The sequence below is a fragment of the Oryzias latipes genome, chromosome 2 (assembly GCF_053564925.1).
Source record: "Oryzias latipes strain Hd-rR chromosome 2, Olatipes_Hd-rR_3.1".
In the NCBI taxonomy this organism is placed as follows: Eukaryota; Metazoa; Chordata; class Actinopteri; order Beloniformes; family Adrianichthyidae; genus Oryzias; species Oryzias latipes.
This window is the reverse complement of record NC_136238.1, coordinates 22,499,463-22,522,611: the sequence shown is the minus strand read 5'-3', so window position 1 is coordinate 22,522,611 and position 23,149 is coordinate 22,499,463. Positions and strand designations below refer to the sequence as shown.

At 42.6% G+C, this 23,149-nt stretch overlaps 1 protein-coding gene across 16 annotated transcripts in view; it reads right to left on the bottom strand.

The window, feature by feature from the left end:
* The window catches only part of LOC110014287 (NACHT, LRR and PYD domains-containing protein 3), a 30,859-nt gene extending 7,710 nt beyond the window's left edge, over positions 1–23,149 (bottom strand). Inside the window, exons 1-11 of one of the 16 annotated variants that reach the window (XM_078934760.1) lie at positions 23,039–23,140; positions 21,529–21,751; positions 15,356–15,484; positions 14,604–14,741; positions 14,423–14,521; positions 14,177–14,281; positions 12,589–12,708; positions 6,322–6,377; positions 4,443–6,234; positions 3,895–4,071; positions 688–861 (exon numbers count right to left, since the gene is read on the bottom strand). In XM_078934760.1, the coding sequence (XP_078790886.1) occupies positions 688–861; positions 3,895–4,071; positions 4,443–6,234; positions 6,322–6,377; positions 12,589–12,708; positions 14,177–14,281; positions 14,423–14,521; positions 14,604–14,689 (2,609 nt within the window). In that variant the 5' untranslated portion in view covers positions 14,690–14,741; positions 15,356–15,484; positions 21,529–21,751; positions 23,039–23,140. Of the gene's footprint in view, positions 1–687; positions 862–3,894; positions 4,072–4,442; positions 6,235–6,321; positions 6,378–12,588; positions 12,709–14,176; positions 14,282–14,422; positions 14,522–14,603; positions 14,742–15,355; positions 19,545–21,528; positions 21,752–23,038 lie in introns of those variants that run through there. The other 15 variants (XM_078934770.1, XM_078934767.1, XM_078934773.1 and 12 more) reach the window with 15 other exon arrangements.

The window sequence follows — 23,149 nt, the reverse complement described above, 5'->3', positions numbered from 1 at the left end:
AACTTCAATGTTTATCTGCTTGAGGAGATATGACCATCACAATTATAAACTGTTTTATGGGGGTGGCAAAATTAGCATAATTTCAGAGCATTTATATTTAACATTCAAAACAGAGAAAAGAAGGAGGTGATGAGGAAGAGTCAGCAGCAAATGTTGGACATTGATCCCTGATCCATGACTTCAGCTCTGAATGAAGAGTCAGAAGCTGCTGGGAGCTTTGATGGATGATGTGATGATGTTTGTGGATGAAAAGGTGAGGATGTTTGTGGAGGATGTGTCTGTCAGAGCAGCATCCAGCTGCAGCATGACTCTGTCACTGTCTGCTCACAAACATCAGCCGCTGGACTCTCAGCTGCATCTGCTGAAACACAGCAGGACTCAGAGTGCATGTGAGCGTGCACGGCTGCTTCTTCTGCACTAGGATTTAAAGGAGTCTGTTGGAGCAAAGACACAATGAAGAGCTGATGGCTGCAAGCAGAACTTTGTGGAGCATAAATGTCAGCAGACAGCTTTGAAACAAGCAGCTGCAGGAAGAAAAGAAGAAGTTCTTCTGCAGATCTTTGAAGAGAACAAGCAGCTGCAGGAAGATGCTGCTGCAGATCAGAATCTGGATATTTCTGCTCACTGTGGGTCAACACAACTTTGTCATCATATTGATCTGAACACAACTGAAACATGGAGTCTGACCTCAGAGTCTGCAGTCTGCAGTCTGGACTCTCCAGAAAACCACACAGAGGATGAAATCCTGAATCTTGCAGGTAGTTCCCGCTCAGGTCCAGTTCTGTCAGATTGGACGGGTTTTTCTTCAGAGCTAAGACCAGAGATTTACAGCTGATCTGTGATAAATTGCAGTCCTTCAACCTGCAATCAGACAGAAAAGTGTGTTCAGGAGCAGTGATATGGCTGGAGGTCCAGGAACTTGGTCCATTCAATCAGGTGGGACCCGCCTTGATGACAGACTGATAGATGAGATGATCACATTGAATTATAGGTACAAAAAAAAAAAAAAACTTCCGTTGGAAAATCTTGATCACATTTTAATGAATCCGACACAAAGTTAAGTGAACAAAGACTGTTTAAACCTTCTGCAGATATTTTACGGGGAGATGAAGATTCAAGAAAACAAAGTTGCTGATTCATGAAAACTTGGAAAAGAGACATTGAAGAATTTTCCAACAGCAAAGCTAGATTAGACAGAACCCTGTTAAGAACCTTAAGCACAGAAATCCTTCTCTGTGTTACAGAGAAATACACAGTCAGTCCTGTTTTTAGACACTGATGCTATGATACTAATGATGCTATGCTAACGAGCTGTTCGTGTGTCCTAAGTATAAAATAGCGATTTGTCAAATTTTAACACTCTGCTCATGGAAGAAATGTGTAATATTCAGCGGGTTGTTTAGGTTTCAATATTTATTTCCTATCATACTTTAAACATAACGGTTGCACTGAAGGACCTGGATGCAACAGTTTTTTACAGATAACTAAGAATAGGCATTTATTAATAAAACTCTATTCCAAATATACAAACTCTTGTGTAACCTGAGTACTTGAATTATTTTACTACCAGACAGTGGTTTGTTTTTATTAATTTTACCGACATGTTTCGGTGGAATACCTTCCGCCTTCGTCAGGGTCGTCATCAGGTGGTAGTGTGTGACGTATTTAAAAACAGATGATTGTGACTGAGGTGAGTCACCTGTCAAACTTTGACGAGTGACTCCGCCCCTTGTGTCTGTTTTTTGCTGGAGGATTTTGCTCCAGGTAGTTTTTATAACTCTTTGTATTAAGCCATTTTACTAAACTGGATAACAAGAAAAACATTAATGTTTGATTAGATGGGCTCGGAAAAACTGTCAGCCCAAAGTTCAAGTAACTTTCAAAGAATTCATTCTCTTTGGTCTCCCATAGCTAATTTCATGACTTAGGGGGTGGGTGACTGGGCGTTGCTGCTCCTTGTCTGTCTGCCGTGGTTTGGGAGTGGTGGGTGAGCCCTCCGGTGCCTGGCGGGTGCGGTTGGGACTCCGTCGGTCTGGGGGGTCAGATCCGGTGCCGGGGTGGGGCTGGCGGGGGCGCCACGTGGTCTTCTGGGCTCGGGTGTGAGGGGACGTGGTCAGGAAGATTAAGTGGGGCTTGGGGGGTGGTCTTTTTGCCTGTGCAGGAGGGGCCCTGCCCTCGGGCGAGGTGCTCCTGCACTGGATGGGCTGCCCATCTGCACGTGGGGCTGGGATCACTCCTTCTCTGGCTCTGGGACGGGGCAACTCTCTTGGGGCACGTGGTTGCTCTGGGCGACACCTACCATGACATGTTTCTTTCAATTTGAGGAGTTGTGAATAACAAGTGTTGTATCTTGAGGGATAATATAAATGTAGTAACTTTTTCAGATATGGAGGTGAGAGACCAAGCAAGCTTTTGTAAATGAACATAAGCCAGTGGTTGTTGCGATGGGACTGCAAAGAAGGCCAATTAACCTGAGAGTACATTATGCAGTGATATCTTCTGTAAGGGGCATTAGTAACAAAACGAATTGCAGAGTGAATAATTGTGTAAAATGTTTGAAAACTTCCTTTGCGGCCATGGCTATATATTATATTACCATAATAAAACAAAGGAAGAATACACATTTCAACGACAATCTTTTAGCTGAAGATGTAGAAGCAGAACGGTTTCTGTACAAAAAGCCATGTTTTGCTTTGACTTTAATTTGTAACATGGTGATGTGGTGACGGGAGTACAGTGCATTGTCTAACCAGATTCCCAAGTACTTGTTCTCTGTAACCAGCTCTAAGATGGTTCTATCTCCGGTGATAAGGTCGGGTTGGAAGGAATTGCAGTTAAACCACATGATTTGAGTTTTTTTAGCGTTCAAGGATAGCCCTAAATTTGTAAAGGCCTTTTGTATATCCAATAAGCCTCGTTGCAGTGAATGATGGACTGTTTCTGGAGACGGACCAGAAGCATACAAAACAGTGTCATCAGCATATAAGTGTACAGTACCTTTACTAACAGCCCTTGGGATGTCATTAATTTAAATAGAGAAGAGAGTAGGGCCATGAACAGACCCCTGTGGCACACTTTAAGAGATACAGAGAGGCTGAGAATATTAAAAAAATATATATTTGCCTGCTGCATTCTGTCAGACAAATAGTTAGTGAATCATATTAGAGACTGGTTGGAAATACCCATGTTGCCAAGTCTGTTCAATAAAATAGAATGGTTTACCAAATCAAAGCTTTAGCTAGATCAATGAATGCAGCACAATACTATTTGGAGTCCAAAGCAGAGCCAATATCATCAACAACTTTAAACACTGCAGTGATACAACCATGACCGGAACGGAAGCCAGACTGTACTGCAGATAATATTTTATGAATCTCAAGATGGTGAGTCAGCTGTTTATTAACAAGACAGCATTGCAGATGTCCATTCAGCTGGAATTTCACCAGTATGGATGTAGAGATTAAAAGCATTTGTCAGTATTGATCAGGATGACTGTCATTAGTTTGAGTTCTTGTTTGTTTTCTGACTCTAAATACTCATAAATCTGTCAAATGTTTCAACAGCTGAACCTTTTGTTGCCATGGAAACATCTTTGTTCTAAAGAAAATCTAAGCAACCGTTTTCTTCCACTGTAGACTCTTCCAAGAATCAAAGATGTTCAATTTCTCAAAAATCCAGAAAATCTTTGAAACCAAACCTTTCAGCTTCAGTGAAGAACTACAAATGTAGAAATGAACCAACCAGCAGCTTCAATGTTAATTAAATATGTCAAATTATCCTAAGTTTGATTAGTTACCGTATGAATGTATAACTGATGTTTATATTGCTTTTGTGTATAACTTCTATTTGATTGCTTGAAATAAACCATTTCAAATAAAAAAAAAATGTTCTGACCTCAGAGTCTGCAGTCCGCAGTTTGGACTCTCCAGTCCAGAACACATAACCTTCACGGATGAATCCTTCAGGCTGTTGTTGCTCAGATCCAATTCTGTCAGGTGGGACAGGTTGGACTTCAGAGCTGAGGCCACAATTTCACAGTAAGTCTCTGAGAGTCCACATCGTTCTGAAAGTCTGTGAAGAAAAACAAAGACAGAAACAGGTGATCATATGATGAGTTCAGGATGTGATGAAGTTCCATTTGGACATTTCTATATTCATCAGAGCTTCATTTTGGAATAAAATGTCAATAGGTTATCCCATATTTACTCTGAAGTACTGAAATATTGAAATATCTACCAAGTGACCATGTATGGTAAAATAATGTGTGGAGAAATGCTTGTGCAGGACTTGTTTCCAGGGAAAAAAAAGATCATTTGAGTGTGAAAAACAAACTGATTTTCTTTTTTCATGTTTTTATTTCTTATCATTTTCAAACCTTTCATTCTTTGTAAATCAATCTGAACACTGATCTGATTCATCATCACAATCACTTCTGGACTCACCTGAACTTTCTGCAGTTCCTCATAGCTGGGATCAGTCTCCGTTTACCCTCATCTGATGTCTTGTACTGGTTGAGGTCCAGCTCATCCAGAACCTCCTCTGACATCTGCAGAGTGTAGGCCAGAGCTGAACAGTGGATCTCTGAGAGTTTCTTCTCTGATTTGTTCTCTGACTTCAGGAACTCTTGGATCTCCTGATAAACTGAGAGGTCCTTCATCTCCATCAGACAGTGATAGATGTTGATGCTTCTGTCAGGTGAGACTCCTTTACTGTTGATCTCCTTCAGGTTGTTGATGGCTCTCTGGATGGTTTCTGGATTCTTCTCTCTCTGACCCAGCAGGCCTCCTAAGAGTCTCTGGTTGGACTCCACAAAGAGACCATGAAGGAAGCGAACCAGCAGGTCCAGGTGTCCAGTTTTACTCTGCAGGGATTTCTTCATGACTCTACTCAAAAACTCATCCAGGGATGGGTTCTCCATTTTCTTCTTCAGGAAGTTCTCAATGACCTTTACCTTCCTGTTGGAGTAACAGTGGAACATGTAGACTGCAGCCAGAAACTCCTGAACGCTCAGATGAACAAAGCTGTAGACCGGTTTCTGGAAGATCCCACACTCTCTTCTGAAGATCTCAGTACAAACTCCAGAGTACACTGAGGCCTCTGTGACATCCAGACCACACTGCTGCAGGTCTTCTTGGTAGAACATGATGTTTCCTTTCTCCAGATGTTCAAATGCCAGCCTCCCCAGCTTCAGAAGAACTTCCCTGTCAGTCTCTGTCAGCTCTTGTGGACTTGTCTGATGTTCCTGCTGGTACTTGTTCTTCTTCCTCTTTGTCTGGACCATCAGGAAGTGGGAGTACATGTCAGTCAGGGTGGTGGGCAGCTCTCCTCTCTGCTCTGTGGTCAGCAGGTTCTCCAGAACCACAGCAGTGATCCAGCAGAAGACTGGAACTTCACACATGATGTAGAGGGACATGGAGCCCTTGATGTGGGAGATGATTCTGCTGGACAGCTCTTCATCTGGGAACCTCCTCCTGAAGTACTCCTCCTTCTGAGCATCATTGAAGCCTCGTACTTCTGTCAGTCTGTCCACACATGAAGGAGGGATCTGATTGGCTGCTGCAGGTCTGGAAGTGATCCAGACCAGAGCTGAGGGCAGCAGACGTCCCTGGATGAGGTTAGTGAGCAGCACGTTGACTGAGGACTTGTGTGTGACATCAGACACCAGCGGACTGTTGTTGAAGTCCAGAGAAAGTCTGCTTTCATCCAGACCATCAAAGATGAACAGAAGTTTGCAGACAGACAGCTGTTCTGCTGGGATCTTCTGGAGTGTTGGATGGAACAGCTGGATCAGAGTGAGAAGACTGTGCTGCTCATCTCTGATCAAGTTCATCTCCCTGAAGGACAGAGGAACCACAGCACTGATGTCTTGGTTCTCCAAGCCCTCGGCCCAGTCCAGAGTGAACTTCTGCACTGAGAAGCTTTTTCCAGCTCCAGCAACTCCGCTGGTCAGAACCACTCTGATGGATCTGTGTTGGTCAGGGAGGACTTTGAAGATGTCTGGGTTCTTGATTGCAGTGTCATGGAGCTGGTTGGTCTTGGTGGTTGTCTCCAGCTGCATCACCTCATGTTGGGTGTGACCCTCTGGTCTCAGTTTCTCTGTGATGTAGAGCTCAGTGTAGACCCTGTTGAGGAGCGTTTCTCTTCCTGCTTCTTCAGTTCCTTCAGCCACATGTTCACTTCTGCTCTTCAGACTGATCTGATGTTCTCCAAAACTCTCCTGCAGACCAACATCTGCTGAAAGAGCAGAGAAGAAAGCTCCTTCATGAGTGTTCCACATGTTTCCAGAAGAATCCATCAGCAGATGATCAGGCTCTGACTCACCAGCTCTGGGTCTTTCTGCAGACTGGGGTCCGCTCCTCTTCTTCTCTCTGTGGACACTAAGGAGAAACGTTAGTGAACAACAATCAAAGCCTTCAGTGGGAAGTTCCAGACTAACGCTGATCATAAAGCAGATCCTCTCTGATCTTCAGACTCAGATAAGTTATGTGATCCAGACTGTGCTGAATGTGAGCAAATGTGTTTCCAGGTTGAAACCAGAGCAGATCTAGTCCATCTGAAGGTCTAAATCAGGGCTGTCGAACTCATTTTGGTTCGGGGGCCACATTCAAGGCGTCTGATCCCAAGTGGGCCGGACCATAACATAAAGGCAAAAAAACAGCTTTTTTTTTTTTTTTTTTTACTTTGTTGGAAAAAATGCATCAACCAACACAGTAGACAAATCATTTGTTATTACTGTACACATTAATTCACAGAGGCCAATGGATCTCAAATAAAATGCATTTCAATTAAAAAAATTTGTTTATTCAATAGTCACAGACTGAATATTTTACATCTGACACTGAAGCAATCCCGTTTATAAACTCAAGAGTTTCCCCTTGTTGGGATTAATAAAGTTCATTCATTCATTCAAGAGGGGCCACGGAAATAAATGAAACACCTGCCTAGAATGTAAATGTGCAAATCAATGAAAAATTAAACTTGTGTAGCCCACTTATAAAAAAGGATTTATTTTTCCTACAGGTTTTTAAAGGGTTAATTTTTCATTTGCGCTAGAGATGGTTTGGACCTCCAGGCATACCATGCAGGGCTCTGTGGAGGGTGCCATCTTGTGTCTGTGTGTTCTTTTCTTGCAAGCACGAGGCAGAGAAGGAGCTGCGTGACCAGCAGAAAAAGATCGGTAGTGTTATAGAGAGAAGAAGAAAAATAAGTTGAAGAATCAAAAGAAGCTACCTTTTGTTTTTTGAGATCGGTTACATTGTGTGCCGAACGAACATTTTCAGAGCGGCTACGTTGTGAACGTGTCGTGTTTAAGAATTCTTGGAAACTCCGGTGAGCAGGAAAGAGTTGTAAAATGGAGTTGACGGTTATGTTTTAAATTAAATTCTTAAAAGGGGGAACAAAACAATTCGGAGTATGTAAAAAATGTTAAATTTTGTTCTGTGTTATAAATGTTTACTTTATCTGATTTCTTCCTGGTATAAATATGCGTGAATATGTATTTTTGACAAGTTAATTGAAATGGTGGTTGAAGTATTCATTGTTTAAAAAGAATTGTATTAAACCATGGTTATAATAATTGTATTTGTTAACACTTAATTCATACAGTTATTTTTTCAGATTTGTGCAAAGGGAAATTCCTTTTACTAATAGTAAATACTTGTTAAAAGGATTCCTGAATTTTTTGTTTGTAAATTGGTTTTGGTGAACTACTAAAAAAAAAAGAGAAAACCATAAAAACAATTTCCAAATTCCAGGGAAAAGATATTGAGTTAATTGAAAGATGAGATCTCACTTAAAATATAGATTATAATGTGTCTGATTTATTCTGTACTATGTGCAGAATTGTTTTGATGACCCTCAATTATATCTCGTACTACAATTCTTCGTTGGCGGTCGATGGTGGGCCAGGCGTAGAACGAGAGTATCCTGTTGGAGATTGAAGTACAGTGTGGCCAGCTGTTACTGATTCCCATCAACAGGATTGAACCCAACCTGACAGGACAAGAGATAAGGAACATTCCCATACACATTCACTTATCCTACCCGGGTAGAGAACAAATTGAGTGCATGAACGAGACAAAGGAAAATTTATTTTATACTATTTCTTATAAAGCTGATTTATTTTGTAAAAGAAATTCAGTTTTCTGAAGAAATTATTGTTTATGTTGTTCTATTTTGTGTTGTGAAAGGTAATGGAATAAACCTGCCCTCTGTTATTTAAACACATTGTTGTTTCGGAGGTCCCGAATACAAGCGGCTGAAATGAGCTTCCTCCGTAGGGTGGCTGGGCGCTCCCTTAGAGATAGGGTGAGAAGCTCGGCCACCCGCAGGGAGCTCGGAGTAGAACCGCTTCTCCTCCACATCGAAAGGAGCCAGCTGAGGTGGCTCGGGCATCTAGTCCGGATGCCCCCTGGACGCCTCCCTGGAGAGGTGTTCCGGGCATGTCCCACTGGGCGGAGGCCCCGGGGAAGACCCAGGACACGCTGGAGAGACTACGTCTCTCGGCTGGCCTGGGAACGCCTCGGGGTCCCCCCAGAGGAGCTGGAGGAAGTGGCTGGGGTGAGGGAAGTCTGGGCATCTCTGCTCAGTCTGCTGCCCCCGCGACCCGGTCCCGGATAAGCGGAGGAAGATGGATGGATGGATGGTTGTTTTTCTTCTCTTCGTAAATAGAATATAGTAACTTTGTGTAGCTTTTGCTGGTTAAGTTTGACACAAGTGCTACACTTGCAAACATTTGTGAACATAAGAATTTGGAGTTAACCTCCTTTCTCTCCTGAAACTTCACCAGACCATCAATATCAGGATTCAGATCAATTCAATTTTATTTGTATAGCCCAAATTCCCAACAACAGTCGTCTCGATGGGCTTCGTATCGATCCTGTGCAGCAACACATTTACTGTCGTTCCAGTGTGCAAATCACAATGAAATGTCCAAGAGTCTTTTCCTGGTTTCCTGCATGAATTTTGTGGCAACACCTCACTTTTTCCTGATTTTGATGGGGCGCCATCAGTGACCAGACTGACATCACGTGACCAGTTCACTCCAACATCGTCCAGCACAGTAACTAGAGAGCTGACTATGTCATCAGCTGTTGTTGTGTCCATCAACTCAAGAAACTCCGCTATGACGTCTCTTCAACACCTCTAATAAATATGCACAGTTGTGCAATATCTGTATCTGTGCTTTCATCAATGACTGGATTCCTTCATTTGGCACCCAACTCTCCTCAGAGATGTTGTATCTGCAATCGTAATCCTTGACAGACTTATGCTAGCAAAGGTCAACTGCTTTTTGGGGCACAAGACTTCTGCAGCCGTCAGCATTTTTCAATAAGATCATCATCCAAAAATGTTTAGAATGTTTGCTCCAACTTGTTTGCAATCAGGTGTCTATCAATGCTCCATCACTGACATTACGCTGCAGTAAATGCAGACGGTTGTTCTTCAGTCCAGCTAATAGTTGGTAAATCTTCTCTTTTCTTAACTGCAAACGGTGAAACTTTTCTTTGTGACGAGTCTTATTGTGGTGCTGAAAGTTATATTCTTTGAGCACCTTTTGATGACATAACAAGCATGCAGGTTTTGCAGTCAGTTCCGTGAAAAAAATAAAACATTTATTTTCCTGGAAAGCTCAGCGCTCCACTTCAACCTTTTTCCTTTTTGACAACATTTTGGTCATTATGGTGACACTACTCATCATTCTTATTGCAACATAACAGCAATGAGGCTCGCGCAGAACGAAACTACATCTTACCCAGACACAGAGCTGTTAGGTTTCGCTTTTGAGAAATGAGAGCACAAGGGCACAGTTTGTAGAAATGATAAACCCTGAAAACGCCTCTGGTGCCAATGTTGATGAAATGCTGAATTCTGTTACTTCTAGCATCTTGAATGTTCTGGATGCCATTGCCCCTATGAAGGTTAAATTGAGAAAACATAGACAGAAATCTCCCTGGAGGAACGATGATCTAGTCAGGGCACAGAAACAACAGTGCCGCAGAGCTGAGCGAAAGTGGCGCAAGTCAAAACTCCAGGTTCATTATGAAATCTATAAGGGGGAGTTGTATGCTTACAACCAGATCTTATGCAGAACAAGGGAAAGGTACTTCTCTGAAATCTTTGGAAGTTGCAGCAGCAACTCTCGTGTCCTGTTCACAACAGTAAACAGATTAACTAACCCTCCAACCCAGCTACCAATAGAACTGGTTTGCACACTTAAATGTAATGAGTTTGCTGTATTTTTTAATGACAAGGTTCAGGGCATTAAAAAACCCATCAACTCCACAACACATATAACTATCGAACGGCCACCTACTCACTCTAAGCTGACTCACTTTGTACCTGTCACTGACCAAACTGTCCAAGAGACCATCACCCGTCTGAGCTCGTCTACATGCTGCCTTGATGTGTTACCCACTAGATTTCTAAAGTCTGTCCTGAGCAGTGTGTTGCCATCAATTACTCAAATAGTTAACATGTCTCTTCAATCTGGAATATTTCCAGAGGCCTTAAAAACTGCAGTCATTAAACCTCTCCTGAAGAAAAGCGGTCTTGATCCCACTGTACTGAATAATTACAGACCTATCTCTAATCTGCCATTTTTAGGAAAAGTCCTTGAAAAAGTTGTCTACCAACAGCTCACTGATTTTCTCTTATTAAACAATTCATTTGATGTTTTCCAGTCAGGTTTTAGACCCCATCATAGCACAGAAACTGCTCTTATCAAGGTAACCAACGACATCCGCCTGAACACTGATGATGGCAAAGTCACTGTCTTAATCCTGCTAGACCTGAGTGCTGCCTTTGATACTGTTGATCATGGGATCCTTTTGCACAGACTCCAAGACTGGGTTGGCATCTCTGGATCTGCCCTAAGTTGGCTCAAGTCTTATCTAAAAGACAGGAAATAATTTGTTGAAATTGGGAGTTGTGTCTCAAACTACATGGCCTTGACTTGTGGTGTGCCCCAGGGATCGCTCCTGGGACCCCTTCTGTTCAACCTCTACATGCTGCCACTAGGGCAGTTAATAAGCAGTAATAACATATCTCATCACAACTATGCAGATGATACTCAGATCTATGTGTCACTGACAACAGATGAATATGGGCCAGTGGATTCACTCAGCCACTGCCTCCAACAGATCAGCGCGTGGATGCAGAACAACTTTCTCCAGCTAAACTCAAACAAGACCGAAGTTATTATTTTTGGACACAGAAACAAAGAGAAAGTCTCAGCAGCTACCTTCATTCTCTGTCTCTTAAACCCTCAAATCAAGTCAGAAATCTAGGGGTAATCATGGACTCTGACCTGAACTTTAACAGCCATATCAAGTCAGTAACATCAGCGGCATTTTACCATCTGAAAAACATTGCCAAAATCAAAAACATAGTGTCAAAGCCAGACCTGGAGATACTTATTCATGCATTTGTCTCCAGTAGGTTAGACTACTGTAACGGCCTGCTCACCGGCCTCTCCAAACGAGCTGTAAAACAGCTTCAGTACATCCAGAATGCTGCTGCTCGAGTCCTGACCAGAACCAGGAAGTATGATCACACTAGTCCTGTGCTCAGGTCTTTGCACTGGCTCCCTGTACCTCAAAGAATAGACTTCAAAGCAGCTCTGCTTGTGTACAAGTCTCTCCTTGGCCGAGCACCAAAGTACATCTCTGACATGTTAGTGCCATATGAACCATCTCGTACCCTGAGGACCTCAGGGGCCGGCCTCCAGTTGATTCCCAAAGTCAGAACTAAACAAGGGGAATCAGCGTTTCAATATTCTGCAGCTAAAATCTGGAAGAGCCTCCCTGAAGTCGTAAGACAGGCCTCTTCTGTGTTCATGTTCAAATCTAGACTTAAAACATTTCTGTTTAGCCGTGTATATGACTGAAAGGTCCTATCTGCACGTTTGTTTTCTTTCCTTCCTTTATTTTTAAATCAATTTTCAATTTTTTTTTTCTTTTCTTTTAAAGTAAATTTTACGTTGATTATTTCTATGATGTATTGTGATTTTAATGCATTTTTCTGTTTTGTGAAGCACCTTGAATTACTTTGTGTACGAATTGTGCTATACAAAAAATCTTGCCTTGCCTTGCCTTTTGGAACGTCCAAAGATGTGCTGTTTCACCTGTTTTGCTTTTCCATTACTCCCCCTAGTGGCGGAATTGCACATTTCAGTTATGTCTTTAAAAAATCATAACTCGCCACAGGAATGGACTAGAAACGTGCTTTCTTTTTTAAACATCCTTATTATTTTTACTCTTCATGACTGGGCCTGATAGAAACATCTTGCGGGCCGGAAACGGCCCGCAGGCCGTATGTTTGACACCCCTGGTCTAAATGATACGTTAGCTGTGTTTGGAGCTCATGTCTGGACTGAGCTCAGAGAAAAGTTCAGCTGTTTGCTTCATGCTCACAGACTGAGCTTTGTGTCCTCAAGAGTTGTCCAACTCTTTTCTTTCGTCTCAGACCTAAAGCGCTCACAGCAGATGGTTGACCTTCCTGGATGGATCAGCTGATGTTCTTGATGAGAACATTGTTGTTCCTGCTGAGAGCTGAACTCTGCTTTGTTCACTAGAAACTGCTTCTTACTGTGAGTCTGAAGGTCCTGGTTCAGTTCTGAATTCTGGAGAATTCCATTTGGACCGGTCACTCTTCATGGATCCACAGCTGGAGGCTGCAGACTGGAGTCTCTGTGTGACCTGTTGACCTCTGTAAACACAAAACCATCAGAGTGTTGGAGGATCTGCTTCTTCATGAACAGCTGATGGACTTTGACATGAACACAGACTGAGCTGTTTAGTCTGGAATAACATGACATGTTTGGATCAACAGTTTACAGTTGGAGGTGTAACCCTGACTGCTTTGCAGCTTCGCCCATATGACATAAAGCTCTCGCGAGAGTTTGTGCGATTATCGCACTAGGCTTTATAAAGGAGCATGCGCACTCAGTTTTGTTGACGGAAGTCAGACGAAGGGGGCTGTCACTGCCAGCATGAGACGCGGGCGGGTGATGAGAAGCGCTATGTGAATGAGTAACGTGGGAACTGGTGAGTGTTTTGTATATATTGGGGAGTCATTCTTAATAAACACTCTCGGTTGTGTGCCCAGGCAGATCAGCTGATGCTGGCGTTAGCTGAGTTCGTCTTGTTGAACGGGTTATGTGTGTTTTGTTGTTCTGTGCACGCAGTGGTTTTGAAATGCTGACGTGTTGTCACTGATGTTTGGGATTTGATTCACTCTTTATTGGTTTGAATTTATTGGTTATGTTTGATTTGGAGTACTCTTTTTGAACTTTAGTTGTTTATTTGCTGGAATTTGTGTTTTACTTTAATGTCCTCTTCCATTACAAAGAAGTTAGTTATTGCTGGTTCTGTGCAGGCCAGGTTCCACCGAGGATGGAGGCTGTTCGGCCCTGAATTCAGGCCTTTGCAAGTGGGAAACATTGGACTGGGCGGTAGGAAGCATCTACACCTACACCCCCATATGTGGATATGATGGATTATCCGATGAACTCTGCTTACACTGAACTTCTTGGACTGGATTCATGAACATTATTGGAGGATGGACAGCAGATTCACTGCAGTGAACTGATTTATGTTTTTTGCTTGTTTATTTTTTGTTGTAAATCAAATATGAATACATATATACACTTTCTGCATCTTAATGTTGCTTGTCATCATTAGCACTTCCTCTGAGACGAACTTTGGCCCTTTATAACTAGCTTTAACTAGAGTCTGGTGGATTCTAGTTAACTGGCTACAGAGGGAAAAGGTTTCAGCATTTTCTGTCAGTCAATCCAGACTTTTTTCTAGAAAAGCTGATTCCAATTCTCCATGTAGAAATGCAGAAATTTTGATAGCAGAAAGTCAAACTAGAACAATGTGATGTTTGGAAAGCATGAAAATCTGAATCCTAGGAGTCTGCAGTGATTCTTCTCATTAGACTGGAGCTGCTGTCAGTCAGAGTCAGCAGTCAACATGTTTTCTTCTCCAACATCTCTGATGTCTCTCAGAGACTCTCAGAAGACTCAACTGAAAAGATCTCATCACACACATGATGCTCCAAGTGAGTCTGATCAGAGAGATCCAGAACTGAACCAGACCTCAAGTCCTTCATCTGAAAACTGTTGATCATCTGAACTAGAATCCAGCCTCCAAAAACTCTGACAAACACTCACTGTTTCAGTCCTGAATGGATGTCCTTGAAGTTTATTGGTAAATCCTTTGACATGTCACTCCTGTTGGACCCCCAACTGGATCCAGATCCAGGTCCAGGTTGGTTCCTGTGAAGAATGAAAGTTGTTTGTGTGAGTGCTGAGCTCTGACATGGAGAAGATCATGGACAGTTGGAGATGTTCATCATTTGAAAACTGTTGATCATCTGAACTAGAATCCAGTCTCCTTTAACTCTGAAAAATACTTACTGCTCCACTCCTAAATGGATGCCTTTGAAGTTTATTGGTAAATCCTTTGATATGTCACTCCTGTTGGACCTCCAGCTGGATCCAGATCCAGGTTGGTTCCTGTGAAGAGAGAAGGTTGTTGGTGTGATTCCTGAGCTCTGACATGGAGAAGATCATGGACAGTTGGAGATGTTCATCTCACCTATGACCTTTTCTCTGGTTGTCATGGTTACCACCTCTGCTTTTAGAGGGAGGGGCTCCTTCCTGTGTGTCCTCCCACTGATCCATGCTGCTGGATTCTCTGGATCCACATCAGCTCACACACACCTTCCACCTTCACCTGCAGAGGAAACCCTCCTCATCATCAGCTCTGATCCTCCTTCACCAACAGATCAGCTGCTCCTCCACTGATTGGCTCTTCTCTTGTGTTTCCTCTCAGGTTCAGGTGACTGCAGTCAGACAGCAGTGGGAGGCAGAGGAAGCTGCCATCAGCTGCTGCACTTCTGCTCTTCCTCCACCAGGTGGAGACATGGAGCTGCAGCAGCAACATTTCCATTCAGTCACTTTGACAAAGAAACAACAAACTTCCTGTTTCTACACTTCAGGAAACATGAAGCATCAAGAAAAACAGGAAGAAATCAAAGAATGAGGAGAAAAGAAAGAAAGACATGAATTCTTCCTCTGACTGAGATGCAGAAACGAGCAGAGAGCTTCAGGCTGATCAGCTCTGGATTCAGCGCTTGATGAAGAGTTCTGGGAGCAGAACTGAGAATCTCCAAACAGAAAGAAGCTGAGAATCAGATATTTCCTGATCTAAAGACAGAACAGGATCAACAGAAAACCTGACACCACCTGGCAGCAGGTGAGAGGAAGGGCAGAGCTTCAGGCTGATTGACAGATTGTTGATGTCAGTGACTGTAGAAGATCATGGACAGTTAGAGATGTTCATCTCACCTCTGAGCTTTGCTCTGGTTGTCATGGTTACCATCTCTGCTTTTAGAGGGAGGGACTCCCTCCTGTGTGTCCTCACACTGATTCATGCTGCTGGATTCACATCAGCTAACACACACTTTCCATCTTCACCTGCAGAGGAAACCCTCTTCATTTAGATTGATTGATTTGATTTATTTAAGTGTCATGCACTAATGTGCCCAGCCCACACGGGCTTATGTGACACTGAAAAACAAAATACATAAAACATATAGAAACATGCCCATCACAAAAATCCAATAACCCTCCTAGTCAGAGTCTCACAGAATACAAAGTGTCCATTCTTATTGTCCGTGCCTTTGACACAAAATTTTCCAAACAAAACATTTCATTTTCAAAAATCCAGCGTAAAATTTTATCTTCAGGTAACCAAAACAAATCAGGACATTTCTTTTCTATTACCTCATACATACAAAGTCTGTGTTTTTCGTACAAAGGACAATAAATCAAAAAATGAAATTCATCCTCCACTACTTGCAGCTCACAGACCTCACAGTCTTTCCTCCTCAGGAACACCTTAAAAGTTCCCTACTTCCACCGGTAGGGGGAGCACTCCTGCTCTAAGTTGAGCACATGAGGATACTTGTCCTCTTTTTAAGTTGTACATAACATATGGCTCAGCAGAAAATCTGTCCTTAATTTGCAAATAAGTTTGTAATTTTGGTTTTTGAAGCAGTTTCATTTTCCAGTCTTTTTCATAATAACCAACTAAAGTTTCCTTAACATTATCTATCTTACATTTCAAACAGTTAAATAATAATGATTGTAGGTTCACAGAGAACAGAATGTTGAATACATCACTACACCAGGGACAAATATGAGCTCTATCCCAGTCAAATATGTTATGTGCAAGTCTCTCTGCAGGTAAAGTCACCAGCCGGTTCCATAATCTGAGGACTTCTGCTCTTTGTTTGTTTGTCCCCTCTATGGCAGCTTTTGTGGTGAACCTGTGTACACCAGGAAGTATTTAATTGCTCTGTTCTGGACCTTCACACACTCAGAAGTGTCTTCATAACCCCAGACTCCAGCAGCATAAAATAACACAGATCCCACCATGGCATCATACAATTTACTAAACGTGTCAAAACTCAACTCCAGACAGACCTTCATCTGATTCATCACAGCACCAAGTGCCCTCCCAGCAGAATCTGATAACAGCTGCTTTCCTTCTGTGAACATCATATTTGTATGAAAAAGAAAAACCAAGATTTTAAGAAGTATCAGTATACATAAGAGTATTTTTACCAACATAAAACAGAAAATTACTTTGAGGTACAAAAGGCTTTCTAAAACAAACTATTTGTGTTTTATCACCCTTGATAGTGAGTCTCTTTTTGTTACACCAGTCATTCATTGTATTTAACATTCCTTGTCATTTTATTTCCTCATCAACTATCAAAACAATATCATCAGCATAAAGTAATATGCTCAAATTCCAATTATTGATTTCAATACCTAAGTTAGTTTTCTTAATTTCTTGAGCTAAATCGTTAACATAGATAGCAAAAAGAGTTGGGGAAAGAACATCTCCTTGTTTGACTCCAAATGGTGTAGAAAACCATCCTGTTTTTAGGTCATTCACCTGCACACAGGCTAATGGAGCCTTGTACAGAGCTTTAATTGCTTTATAAAATTTATCATTAATACCATACATAAGTAATTTCTATTCAAGGAGATCTCTATTTATCAAGTCAAATGCTTTTTCAAATCCACAAAACAAACAAATGTACTTCTACTTTCTTGCAGTCTAGCTCTCACAACAGAGGACAAAACGTAAATATTGTTAATACATGCTCTATTTCCCCTGAATCCATTCTGCTCCTCTACAAGGACTTCGTTTGTTTCTAGGTATTCAGATAACCTATTATATAAAATACTAGAGAACACCTTATACACGGTACTCAGAAGACTAATGCCTCTATAATTCAGAGGGACTCTTGGGTCTGCTTGAGGGGATTTTGGAATCGGCTTGATGATCGATTTTTATCAAATTGATGGTATAAAGCCATTCTTAAAACAGAATCTAAAGAGACAATGTAAAGTATTTAACAATTTAGGACACCTAAGAACTCGTTTGATAGTTCATCCACACCAGCAGCTTTATGAAGTTTAGTTTTCTCAATGACTTTTAGAACTTCCTCAATTGTAATATCTTGATTCGTTTTGTTTCGGGAGTTCAGAGAAGTTTTTTATACTACTGTCTTCAAGCAGTTTTTTGGATTTGCACATATTCAGAAAAACTGGTCATCAAACGACCAGTTTGGTCATCTTTTAAATAATCTTAACTTCTTATCAAAATGACTCTGACAGTTTTTAAACCCAGAAAGAAGCTCTCTTTTTCAGGACCATTTCTTTGCCTTTGAAATACTTTTTCTCTGATAAACACAATTTTTCCCATAGACTCTGCAATTCATTGCTCCAGTAAGGTTGTTTTCTTTTACATATTCCTTTATTGCTTTTTTAGTTCTGTTTTGGTCTATTTTTTATCCATTTCTTTATATAAAGCATTACAAATCCAACCATAACAATGGTTCAGATTTTCCTGTGTTTGTCTACCTTCCCTCAGCTGAAGACCAATTTCACTTAGGGACTCACAACAGACTTCTGACTCCAGAAAATTAACAGGCAGTTTTCCGATTGGCTTTTTATTTTATAAACTAACTTGCATATCATTTGAAAAATTTGTTTCAATGGTTTTAAGACGCAAATAGAGCACTAAATGATCAGGGAATTGACTTCTGTCATCAGATAAGACTTGTGCTTTTTACCAGCTCCAAAGGGGTGAGAACTTTAAATTCAACACACTCATTTAAACCAGTGTGCGGGGTGACAATATAGTCCACCACAGCTTTACCCTTAAAGGATATAGAGGTGAAGCCATCATTCTGTGGATTTACCCTCCTATTCAAAACACAACATTTAGAGTCTTTAAGAAATTCAACAAAAACGTGTCCATGATTATTTAATACCGTGTCTAAGACAACTCTTGAGGGAATATCATCCTCATCCACAAAATCTTTTAAGCATCCTATGCGACTGTTCAACTCTCCACATATATAAACAGAATCAGCATCCAGTAACCATCACAGTGGCAGACATCCAAGAAAGAGTCTCAGGTATGAAGAACTGGACAGCACCGGGCCCTGACATGATACATGCCTACTAGCTAAAGAAGCTTACCGCACTCCACGAGCGCCTGGCAGCACAAATGAACCAGCTGCTAAGAGATGGGACTCACCCCGAATGGCTAACGGAAGGGAGAACAATCCTGATCCAGAAGGATCCTTCAAAGGGTGCAGTCCCATCCAACTACCGGCCAATAATCTGTCTCTCCACAACATGGAAGCTCATGTCAGGCATCATTGCAACCAAGATAAATAGGCACATGGATCAATTCATGAGTAACACACAGAAGGGCATTGGTAGAGACTCCAGAGGAGCCAGACATCAACTCCTGGTCGACAGAACAGTCGCTCAAGAATGTAAGTCACGACACACCAACCTGTGCACAGCCTGGATTGATTACAAGAAGGCCTATGACTCAATGCCACACACGTGGATCACTGAATGCTTGGAGCTGTATAACATCAACAGGACTCTAAGAGCCTTCATAGGAAACTCGATGAAGCTGTGGAAAACCACCCTTGAAGCCAATGGGAAGCCACTTGCACAAGTGTCCATCAAATGTGGGATATACCAAGGTGATGCTCTGTCCCCACTGCGGTTCTACATAGGTCTGAACCACCTCAGCCAAATAATCAACAAGACTGACTGGATACAGACTCAGAAATGGGGCCAACATCAGTCACCTCCTCTACATGGATGACATCAAGCTATATGCTAAGAGCGAGCGTGACATTGACTCCCTGATCCACACCACCAGGATCTACAGTCCTGACATTGGGATGTCATTCGGGCTCGAGAAATGCAGCCGGATGGTGACAAAGAGAGGCAAGGTAGTCCACACAGAAGGGGTCTCACTCCCAGAAGGAACAATAGCAGACATCGAGGACAGTTACAAGTACCTTGGAATTCCACAGGCAAAAGGCAACCTGGAGCAGGCAACAAGGAAAGCTGCAACAGCTAAATACCTCCAATGAGAAAGGCAAGTCCTGAGAAGCCAGCTCAATGGCAAAAATAAGACCCGGGCAATTGACAGCTACGCACTGCCAGTTATCAGATACCCTGCAGGAATAATAAGATGGCCAAAGGAAGAGATACAGAACAAAGATGTTAAAACACAAAAGATTCTCACCATGCATGGAGGGTTCCATCCCAAATCCAGCACCCTGAGACTGTATGCTAGCCGCAAGGAAGAAGGCCGAGGATTAGTGAGCGTAGAAGCCACTATCCAGGATGAAACATCCAAGATGCATGAGTACATCAAGCTCAAGGCCCCAACTGACAGTGTGCTCAGTGAATGTCTCAGGCAATGGAGAACAGAGGATACAGTGCTGGAGGACAGATCCTCATGGGAGGTCAAACCCCTGCATGGGATGTACCACCGGACCATAACTGAAGTGGCTGATATCAAGAAGTCCTACCAATGGCTAGAAAGGGCTGGCCTACAGGACAGCACTGAAGCGCTCATCCTGGCAGCTCAGGAACAAGCCCTGAGCACCAGAGCCATAGAAGCTCAGCTCTACCACACCAGACAAGACCCAAGCTGTAGGCTGTGCAAAGAGGCGCCTGAAACAATTCAGCACATAACTGCAGGGTGTAAGATGCTGGCAGGGAAAGCATACATGGAGCGCCACAATCAAGTGGCTGGAATAATATACAGGAACATGTGTGCAGAATATGGACTGGAAACCCCAAAGTCAAAATGGGAAACACCATCCAAGGTGGTAGAGAATGAGAGGGCAAAGATCCTGTGGGACTTCCAGATCCAGACTGATAGGATGGTAATGGCGAACCAACCAGACATTGTAGTGGTGGATAAAGAACAGAGGAAAGCCGTTGTGGTGGATGTGGCAGTGCCAAGCGATGGGAACATCAGGAAGAAGGAACATGAGAAACTGGAGAAATACCAGGGACTCAGAGAAGAACTGGAGAAAGCATGGAAAGTGAAGGTGACAGTGGTGCCTGTGGTAATTGGAGCATTCGGGGCAGTAACCCCCAAGCTGGAGGAGTGGCTATAACAGATACCTGGAAAGACCTCAGACCTCTCAATCCAGAAAAGCGCAGTGCTGGGAACAGCTAAGATACTGCGCAGGACCCTCAAGCTCCCAGGCCTCTGGTAGAGGACCCGAGTTTGGAGGAGATACCACCCGCGGAGGGTGAGAGGGGAGGTTTTTTTTTTATATATATATATTATTATATATATATTATTAAAAAAGTCAGCGAGAGAGAAGCCCGAACCGACCCGAACGTAATGATTGTCATTTAGTTCTGACTCGGGCTTAAGATCTTACCTCTACTCTGGATTCAGTGATTTGATAAAGAGCTCTGGGAGCAGACCTGAGAAGAATCTCCAAACAGAAAGAAGCCGAGAATCAGATATTTCCTGAGCTAAAGACAAAGAACAGGATCAACAGGAAACCTGGCAGCAGGTGAGAGGAGGGGCGGAGCTTCAAGCTGATTGACAGGCTGTTGATCTTAGTGACTGTAGAAGAGCTGGAGAAAGGTGAGGTCATGTGATCTTCTGCTTTGTAAGGAGACCCTTTGAAGGTGATTTGATTGAAACTACAGAACAGATGATGAAGAAATGATGTTTGAGGAAGAACCAATCAGAGACGAGCTCACAGCTTTGTTCCATCAGAATCATGTCAGAAGTTCAGAAATGAAGGAGATCTCAGTACTGAGGGGATTGGAAACATGCAGTTGTTCAGCACTGAGGACCTGAGAGCCTCACAACCTTCTTCAGCAGAGATCAAACCACTGAGGAGCTTCCACAGCCTCTAAGACATTTGAATGTCATTTGAATCTGAGCTGAGAGGAAGGGTGGAGCAGAGACAACAACTGTTTTTTGAAGAACAAGGATCCAGCAGAACTCAGAGTTTGTCCTTCAGCGCATCTCTGACAGCTTTAGTGTGGTATTATTGTCTATTTGTGTTGTTTCCGTTGAAGAACATAAAACTCATAGAACTGTTTTAGAATCACTGTTAGTAGATAATGCATGCCATAAAAGGCCTCACTTAAAGTTCCAAGTTCCAATAACGTTACGTGTTTCAGTTTGACCGTCCTGTTGATGTTGTACAGCTCCGTCCGTGAAACCAGGGTTCAACTCCGGGCTGCTCCCTGTTCCCTTCTCTACCTCTGTGCCGGTCCCAAGCCCGGTTTGAGAAGGTTGCGTCAGGAAGGGCATCCGGCGTAAAACATTGCCAAGTTTACCATGCGACTTGTTCGCTGTGGCGACCCCTGATGGGAGAAGCCGAAAGAGGAAGAAGATTAGTGATCTCTGTGATCTACTGCCAAAGACAGACGTCTCACAAAAGCCTTAGATGGCCTTAGGAGCTTGAATAACTAGATGAAGAAACATTCGGGAGTAAACACCTCCTTCTCGGACGACTGGATGAATGATGTGTTTGGACGATACAAGACGGCCTCTTTTTCCCTGAGTGCCATTATTATCTGTGCATCTATTTTGATTGTTTGTGGATGTTGTTGTGTTCCCTGTATCTGTCAACTCCTCGTCAGGTCAGAGCCAACCCGACCAGAAAGATGAGGAACTAGAGGGGACCACTCTGCTGTGAGATCAATGTGTGCTATACTTTGTCTCTGTTTATCATATAATCTGCTTTACTTTTACATTTACTTTTTGATACTTTTAAATATACTGTTATTACTCAAGTTGCAGAGTCAAGTTAATAAATGAATGATGGTTTAAAGTTCCGGGATGTTCTGTACCACGAGGCTGTGTGTCCTGCACATGGAAAGGTCTAGTCCTGGCTCCTGAAGGTTTCCTCATTATTACATTTTTTTTCTTCCTATTTTTTATACATTTTTGTGTTAGACAATGCATTATATCTTCTAGGGGTTGGTCTGGGATTTAAACATATTTGCTGACCCAGTAGAAAGAGAGGGAATGAAGAACATAAAGCTCATAAAATTGTTTTAGAATCACTGTTAGTTGATAATGTGTGCCATAAAAGGCCTCACTTAAAGTTCCAAGGAGCAGAGGTCAGGTTGTGGAGCAGGGTGCCAGGCACTCATGGTGGTGGTGGGGTCCTTTGTAGTTTGTGTTCTGATTTTTTCTGTGCAGATGGCTTTGGGAAAGCTAACGTTCCTGGGAGCCGTGGAGGCTGCTGACCAGGTGGGTTCTTTATTATATTATTGTTAGGGTAACAGAATCTCCACGCTTCACTGTCAGAAATCAACTGTCAACTGTATGTGCATCATCCCCTCTGTCACTCAGACTGTTCAGCTCTGAACATCCTTGTCAAACCTCCCCCCACCCCAACACACACACACGCGCCAGCACGCATACACACACAAACACCACTCACGCTCCTCATGTCTTTTTCCCTCTTAGGTGACCTGCAGTGACCTTACGCTGCTGGTTTTTGGAAGAACTATTTTCTTTTTGAACAGAAGAACAACTTAAAGACAAACTTCCGTCTGAGCTCTTCCTCTGCTGCTTCTCTTCCTCACAGATGAGAGCCTTCATCATGAGTGGAGAAGACAACAGAAAACACAAAGACTCACCGTGAAGAAGAAGAAAGTCCTGCTCTGTCTACTCTGACACGGAGGAAAACTCTCAACTTCCTCATTTCCTGATTCAGGAACACATGAGCAGAGCTCCGCCCCCTTATGTGT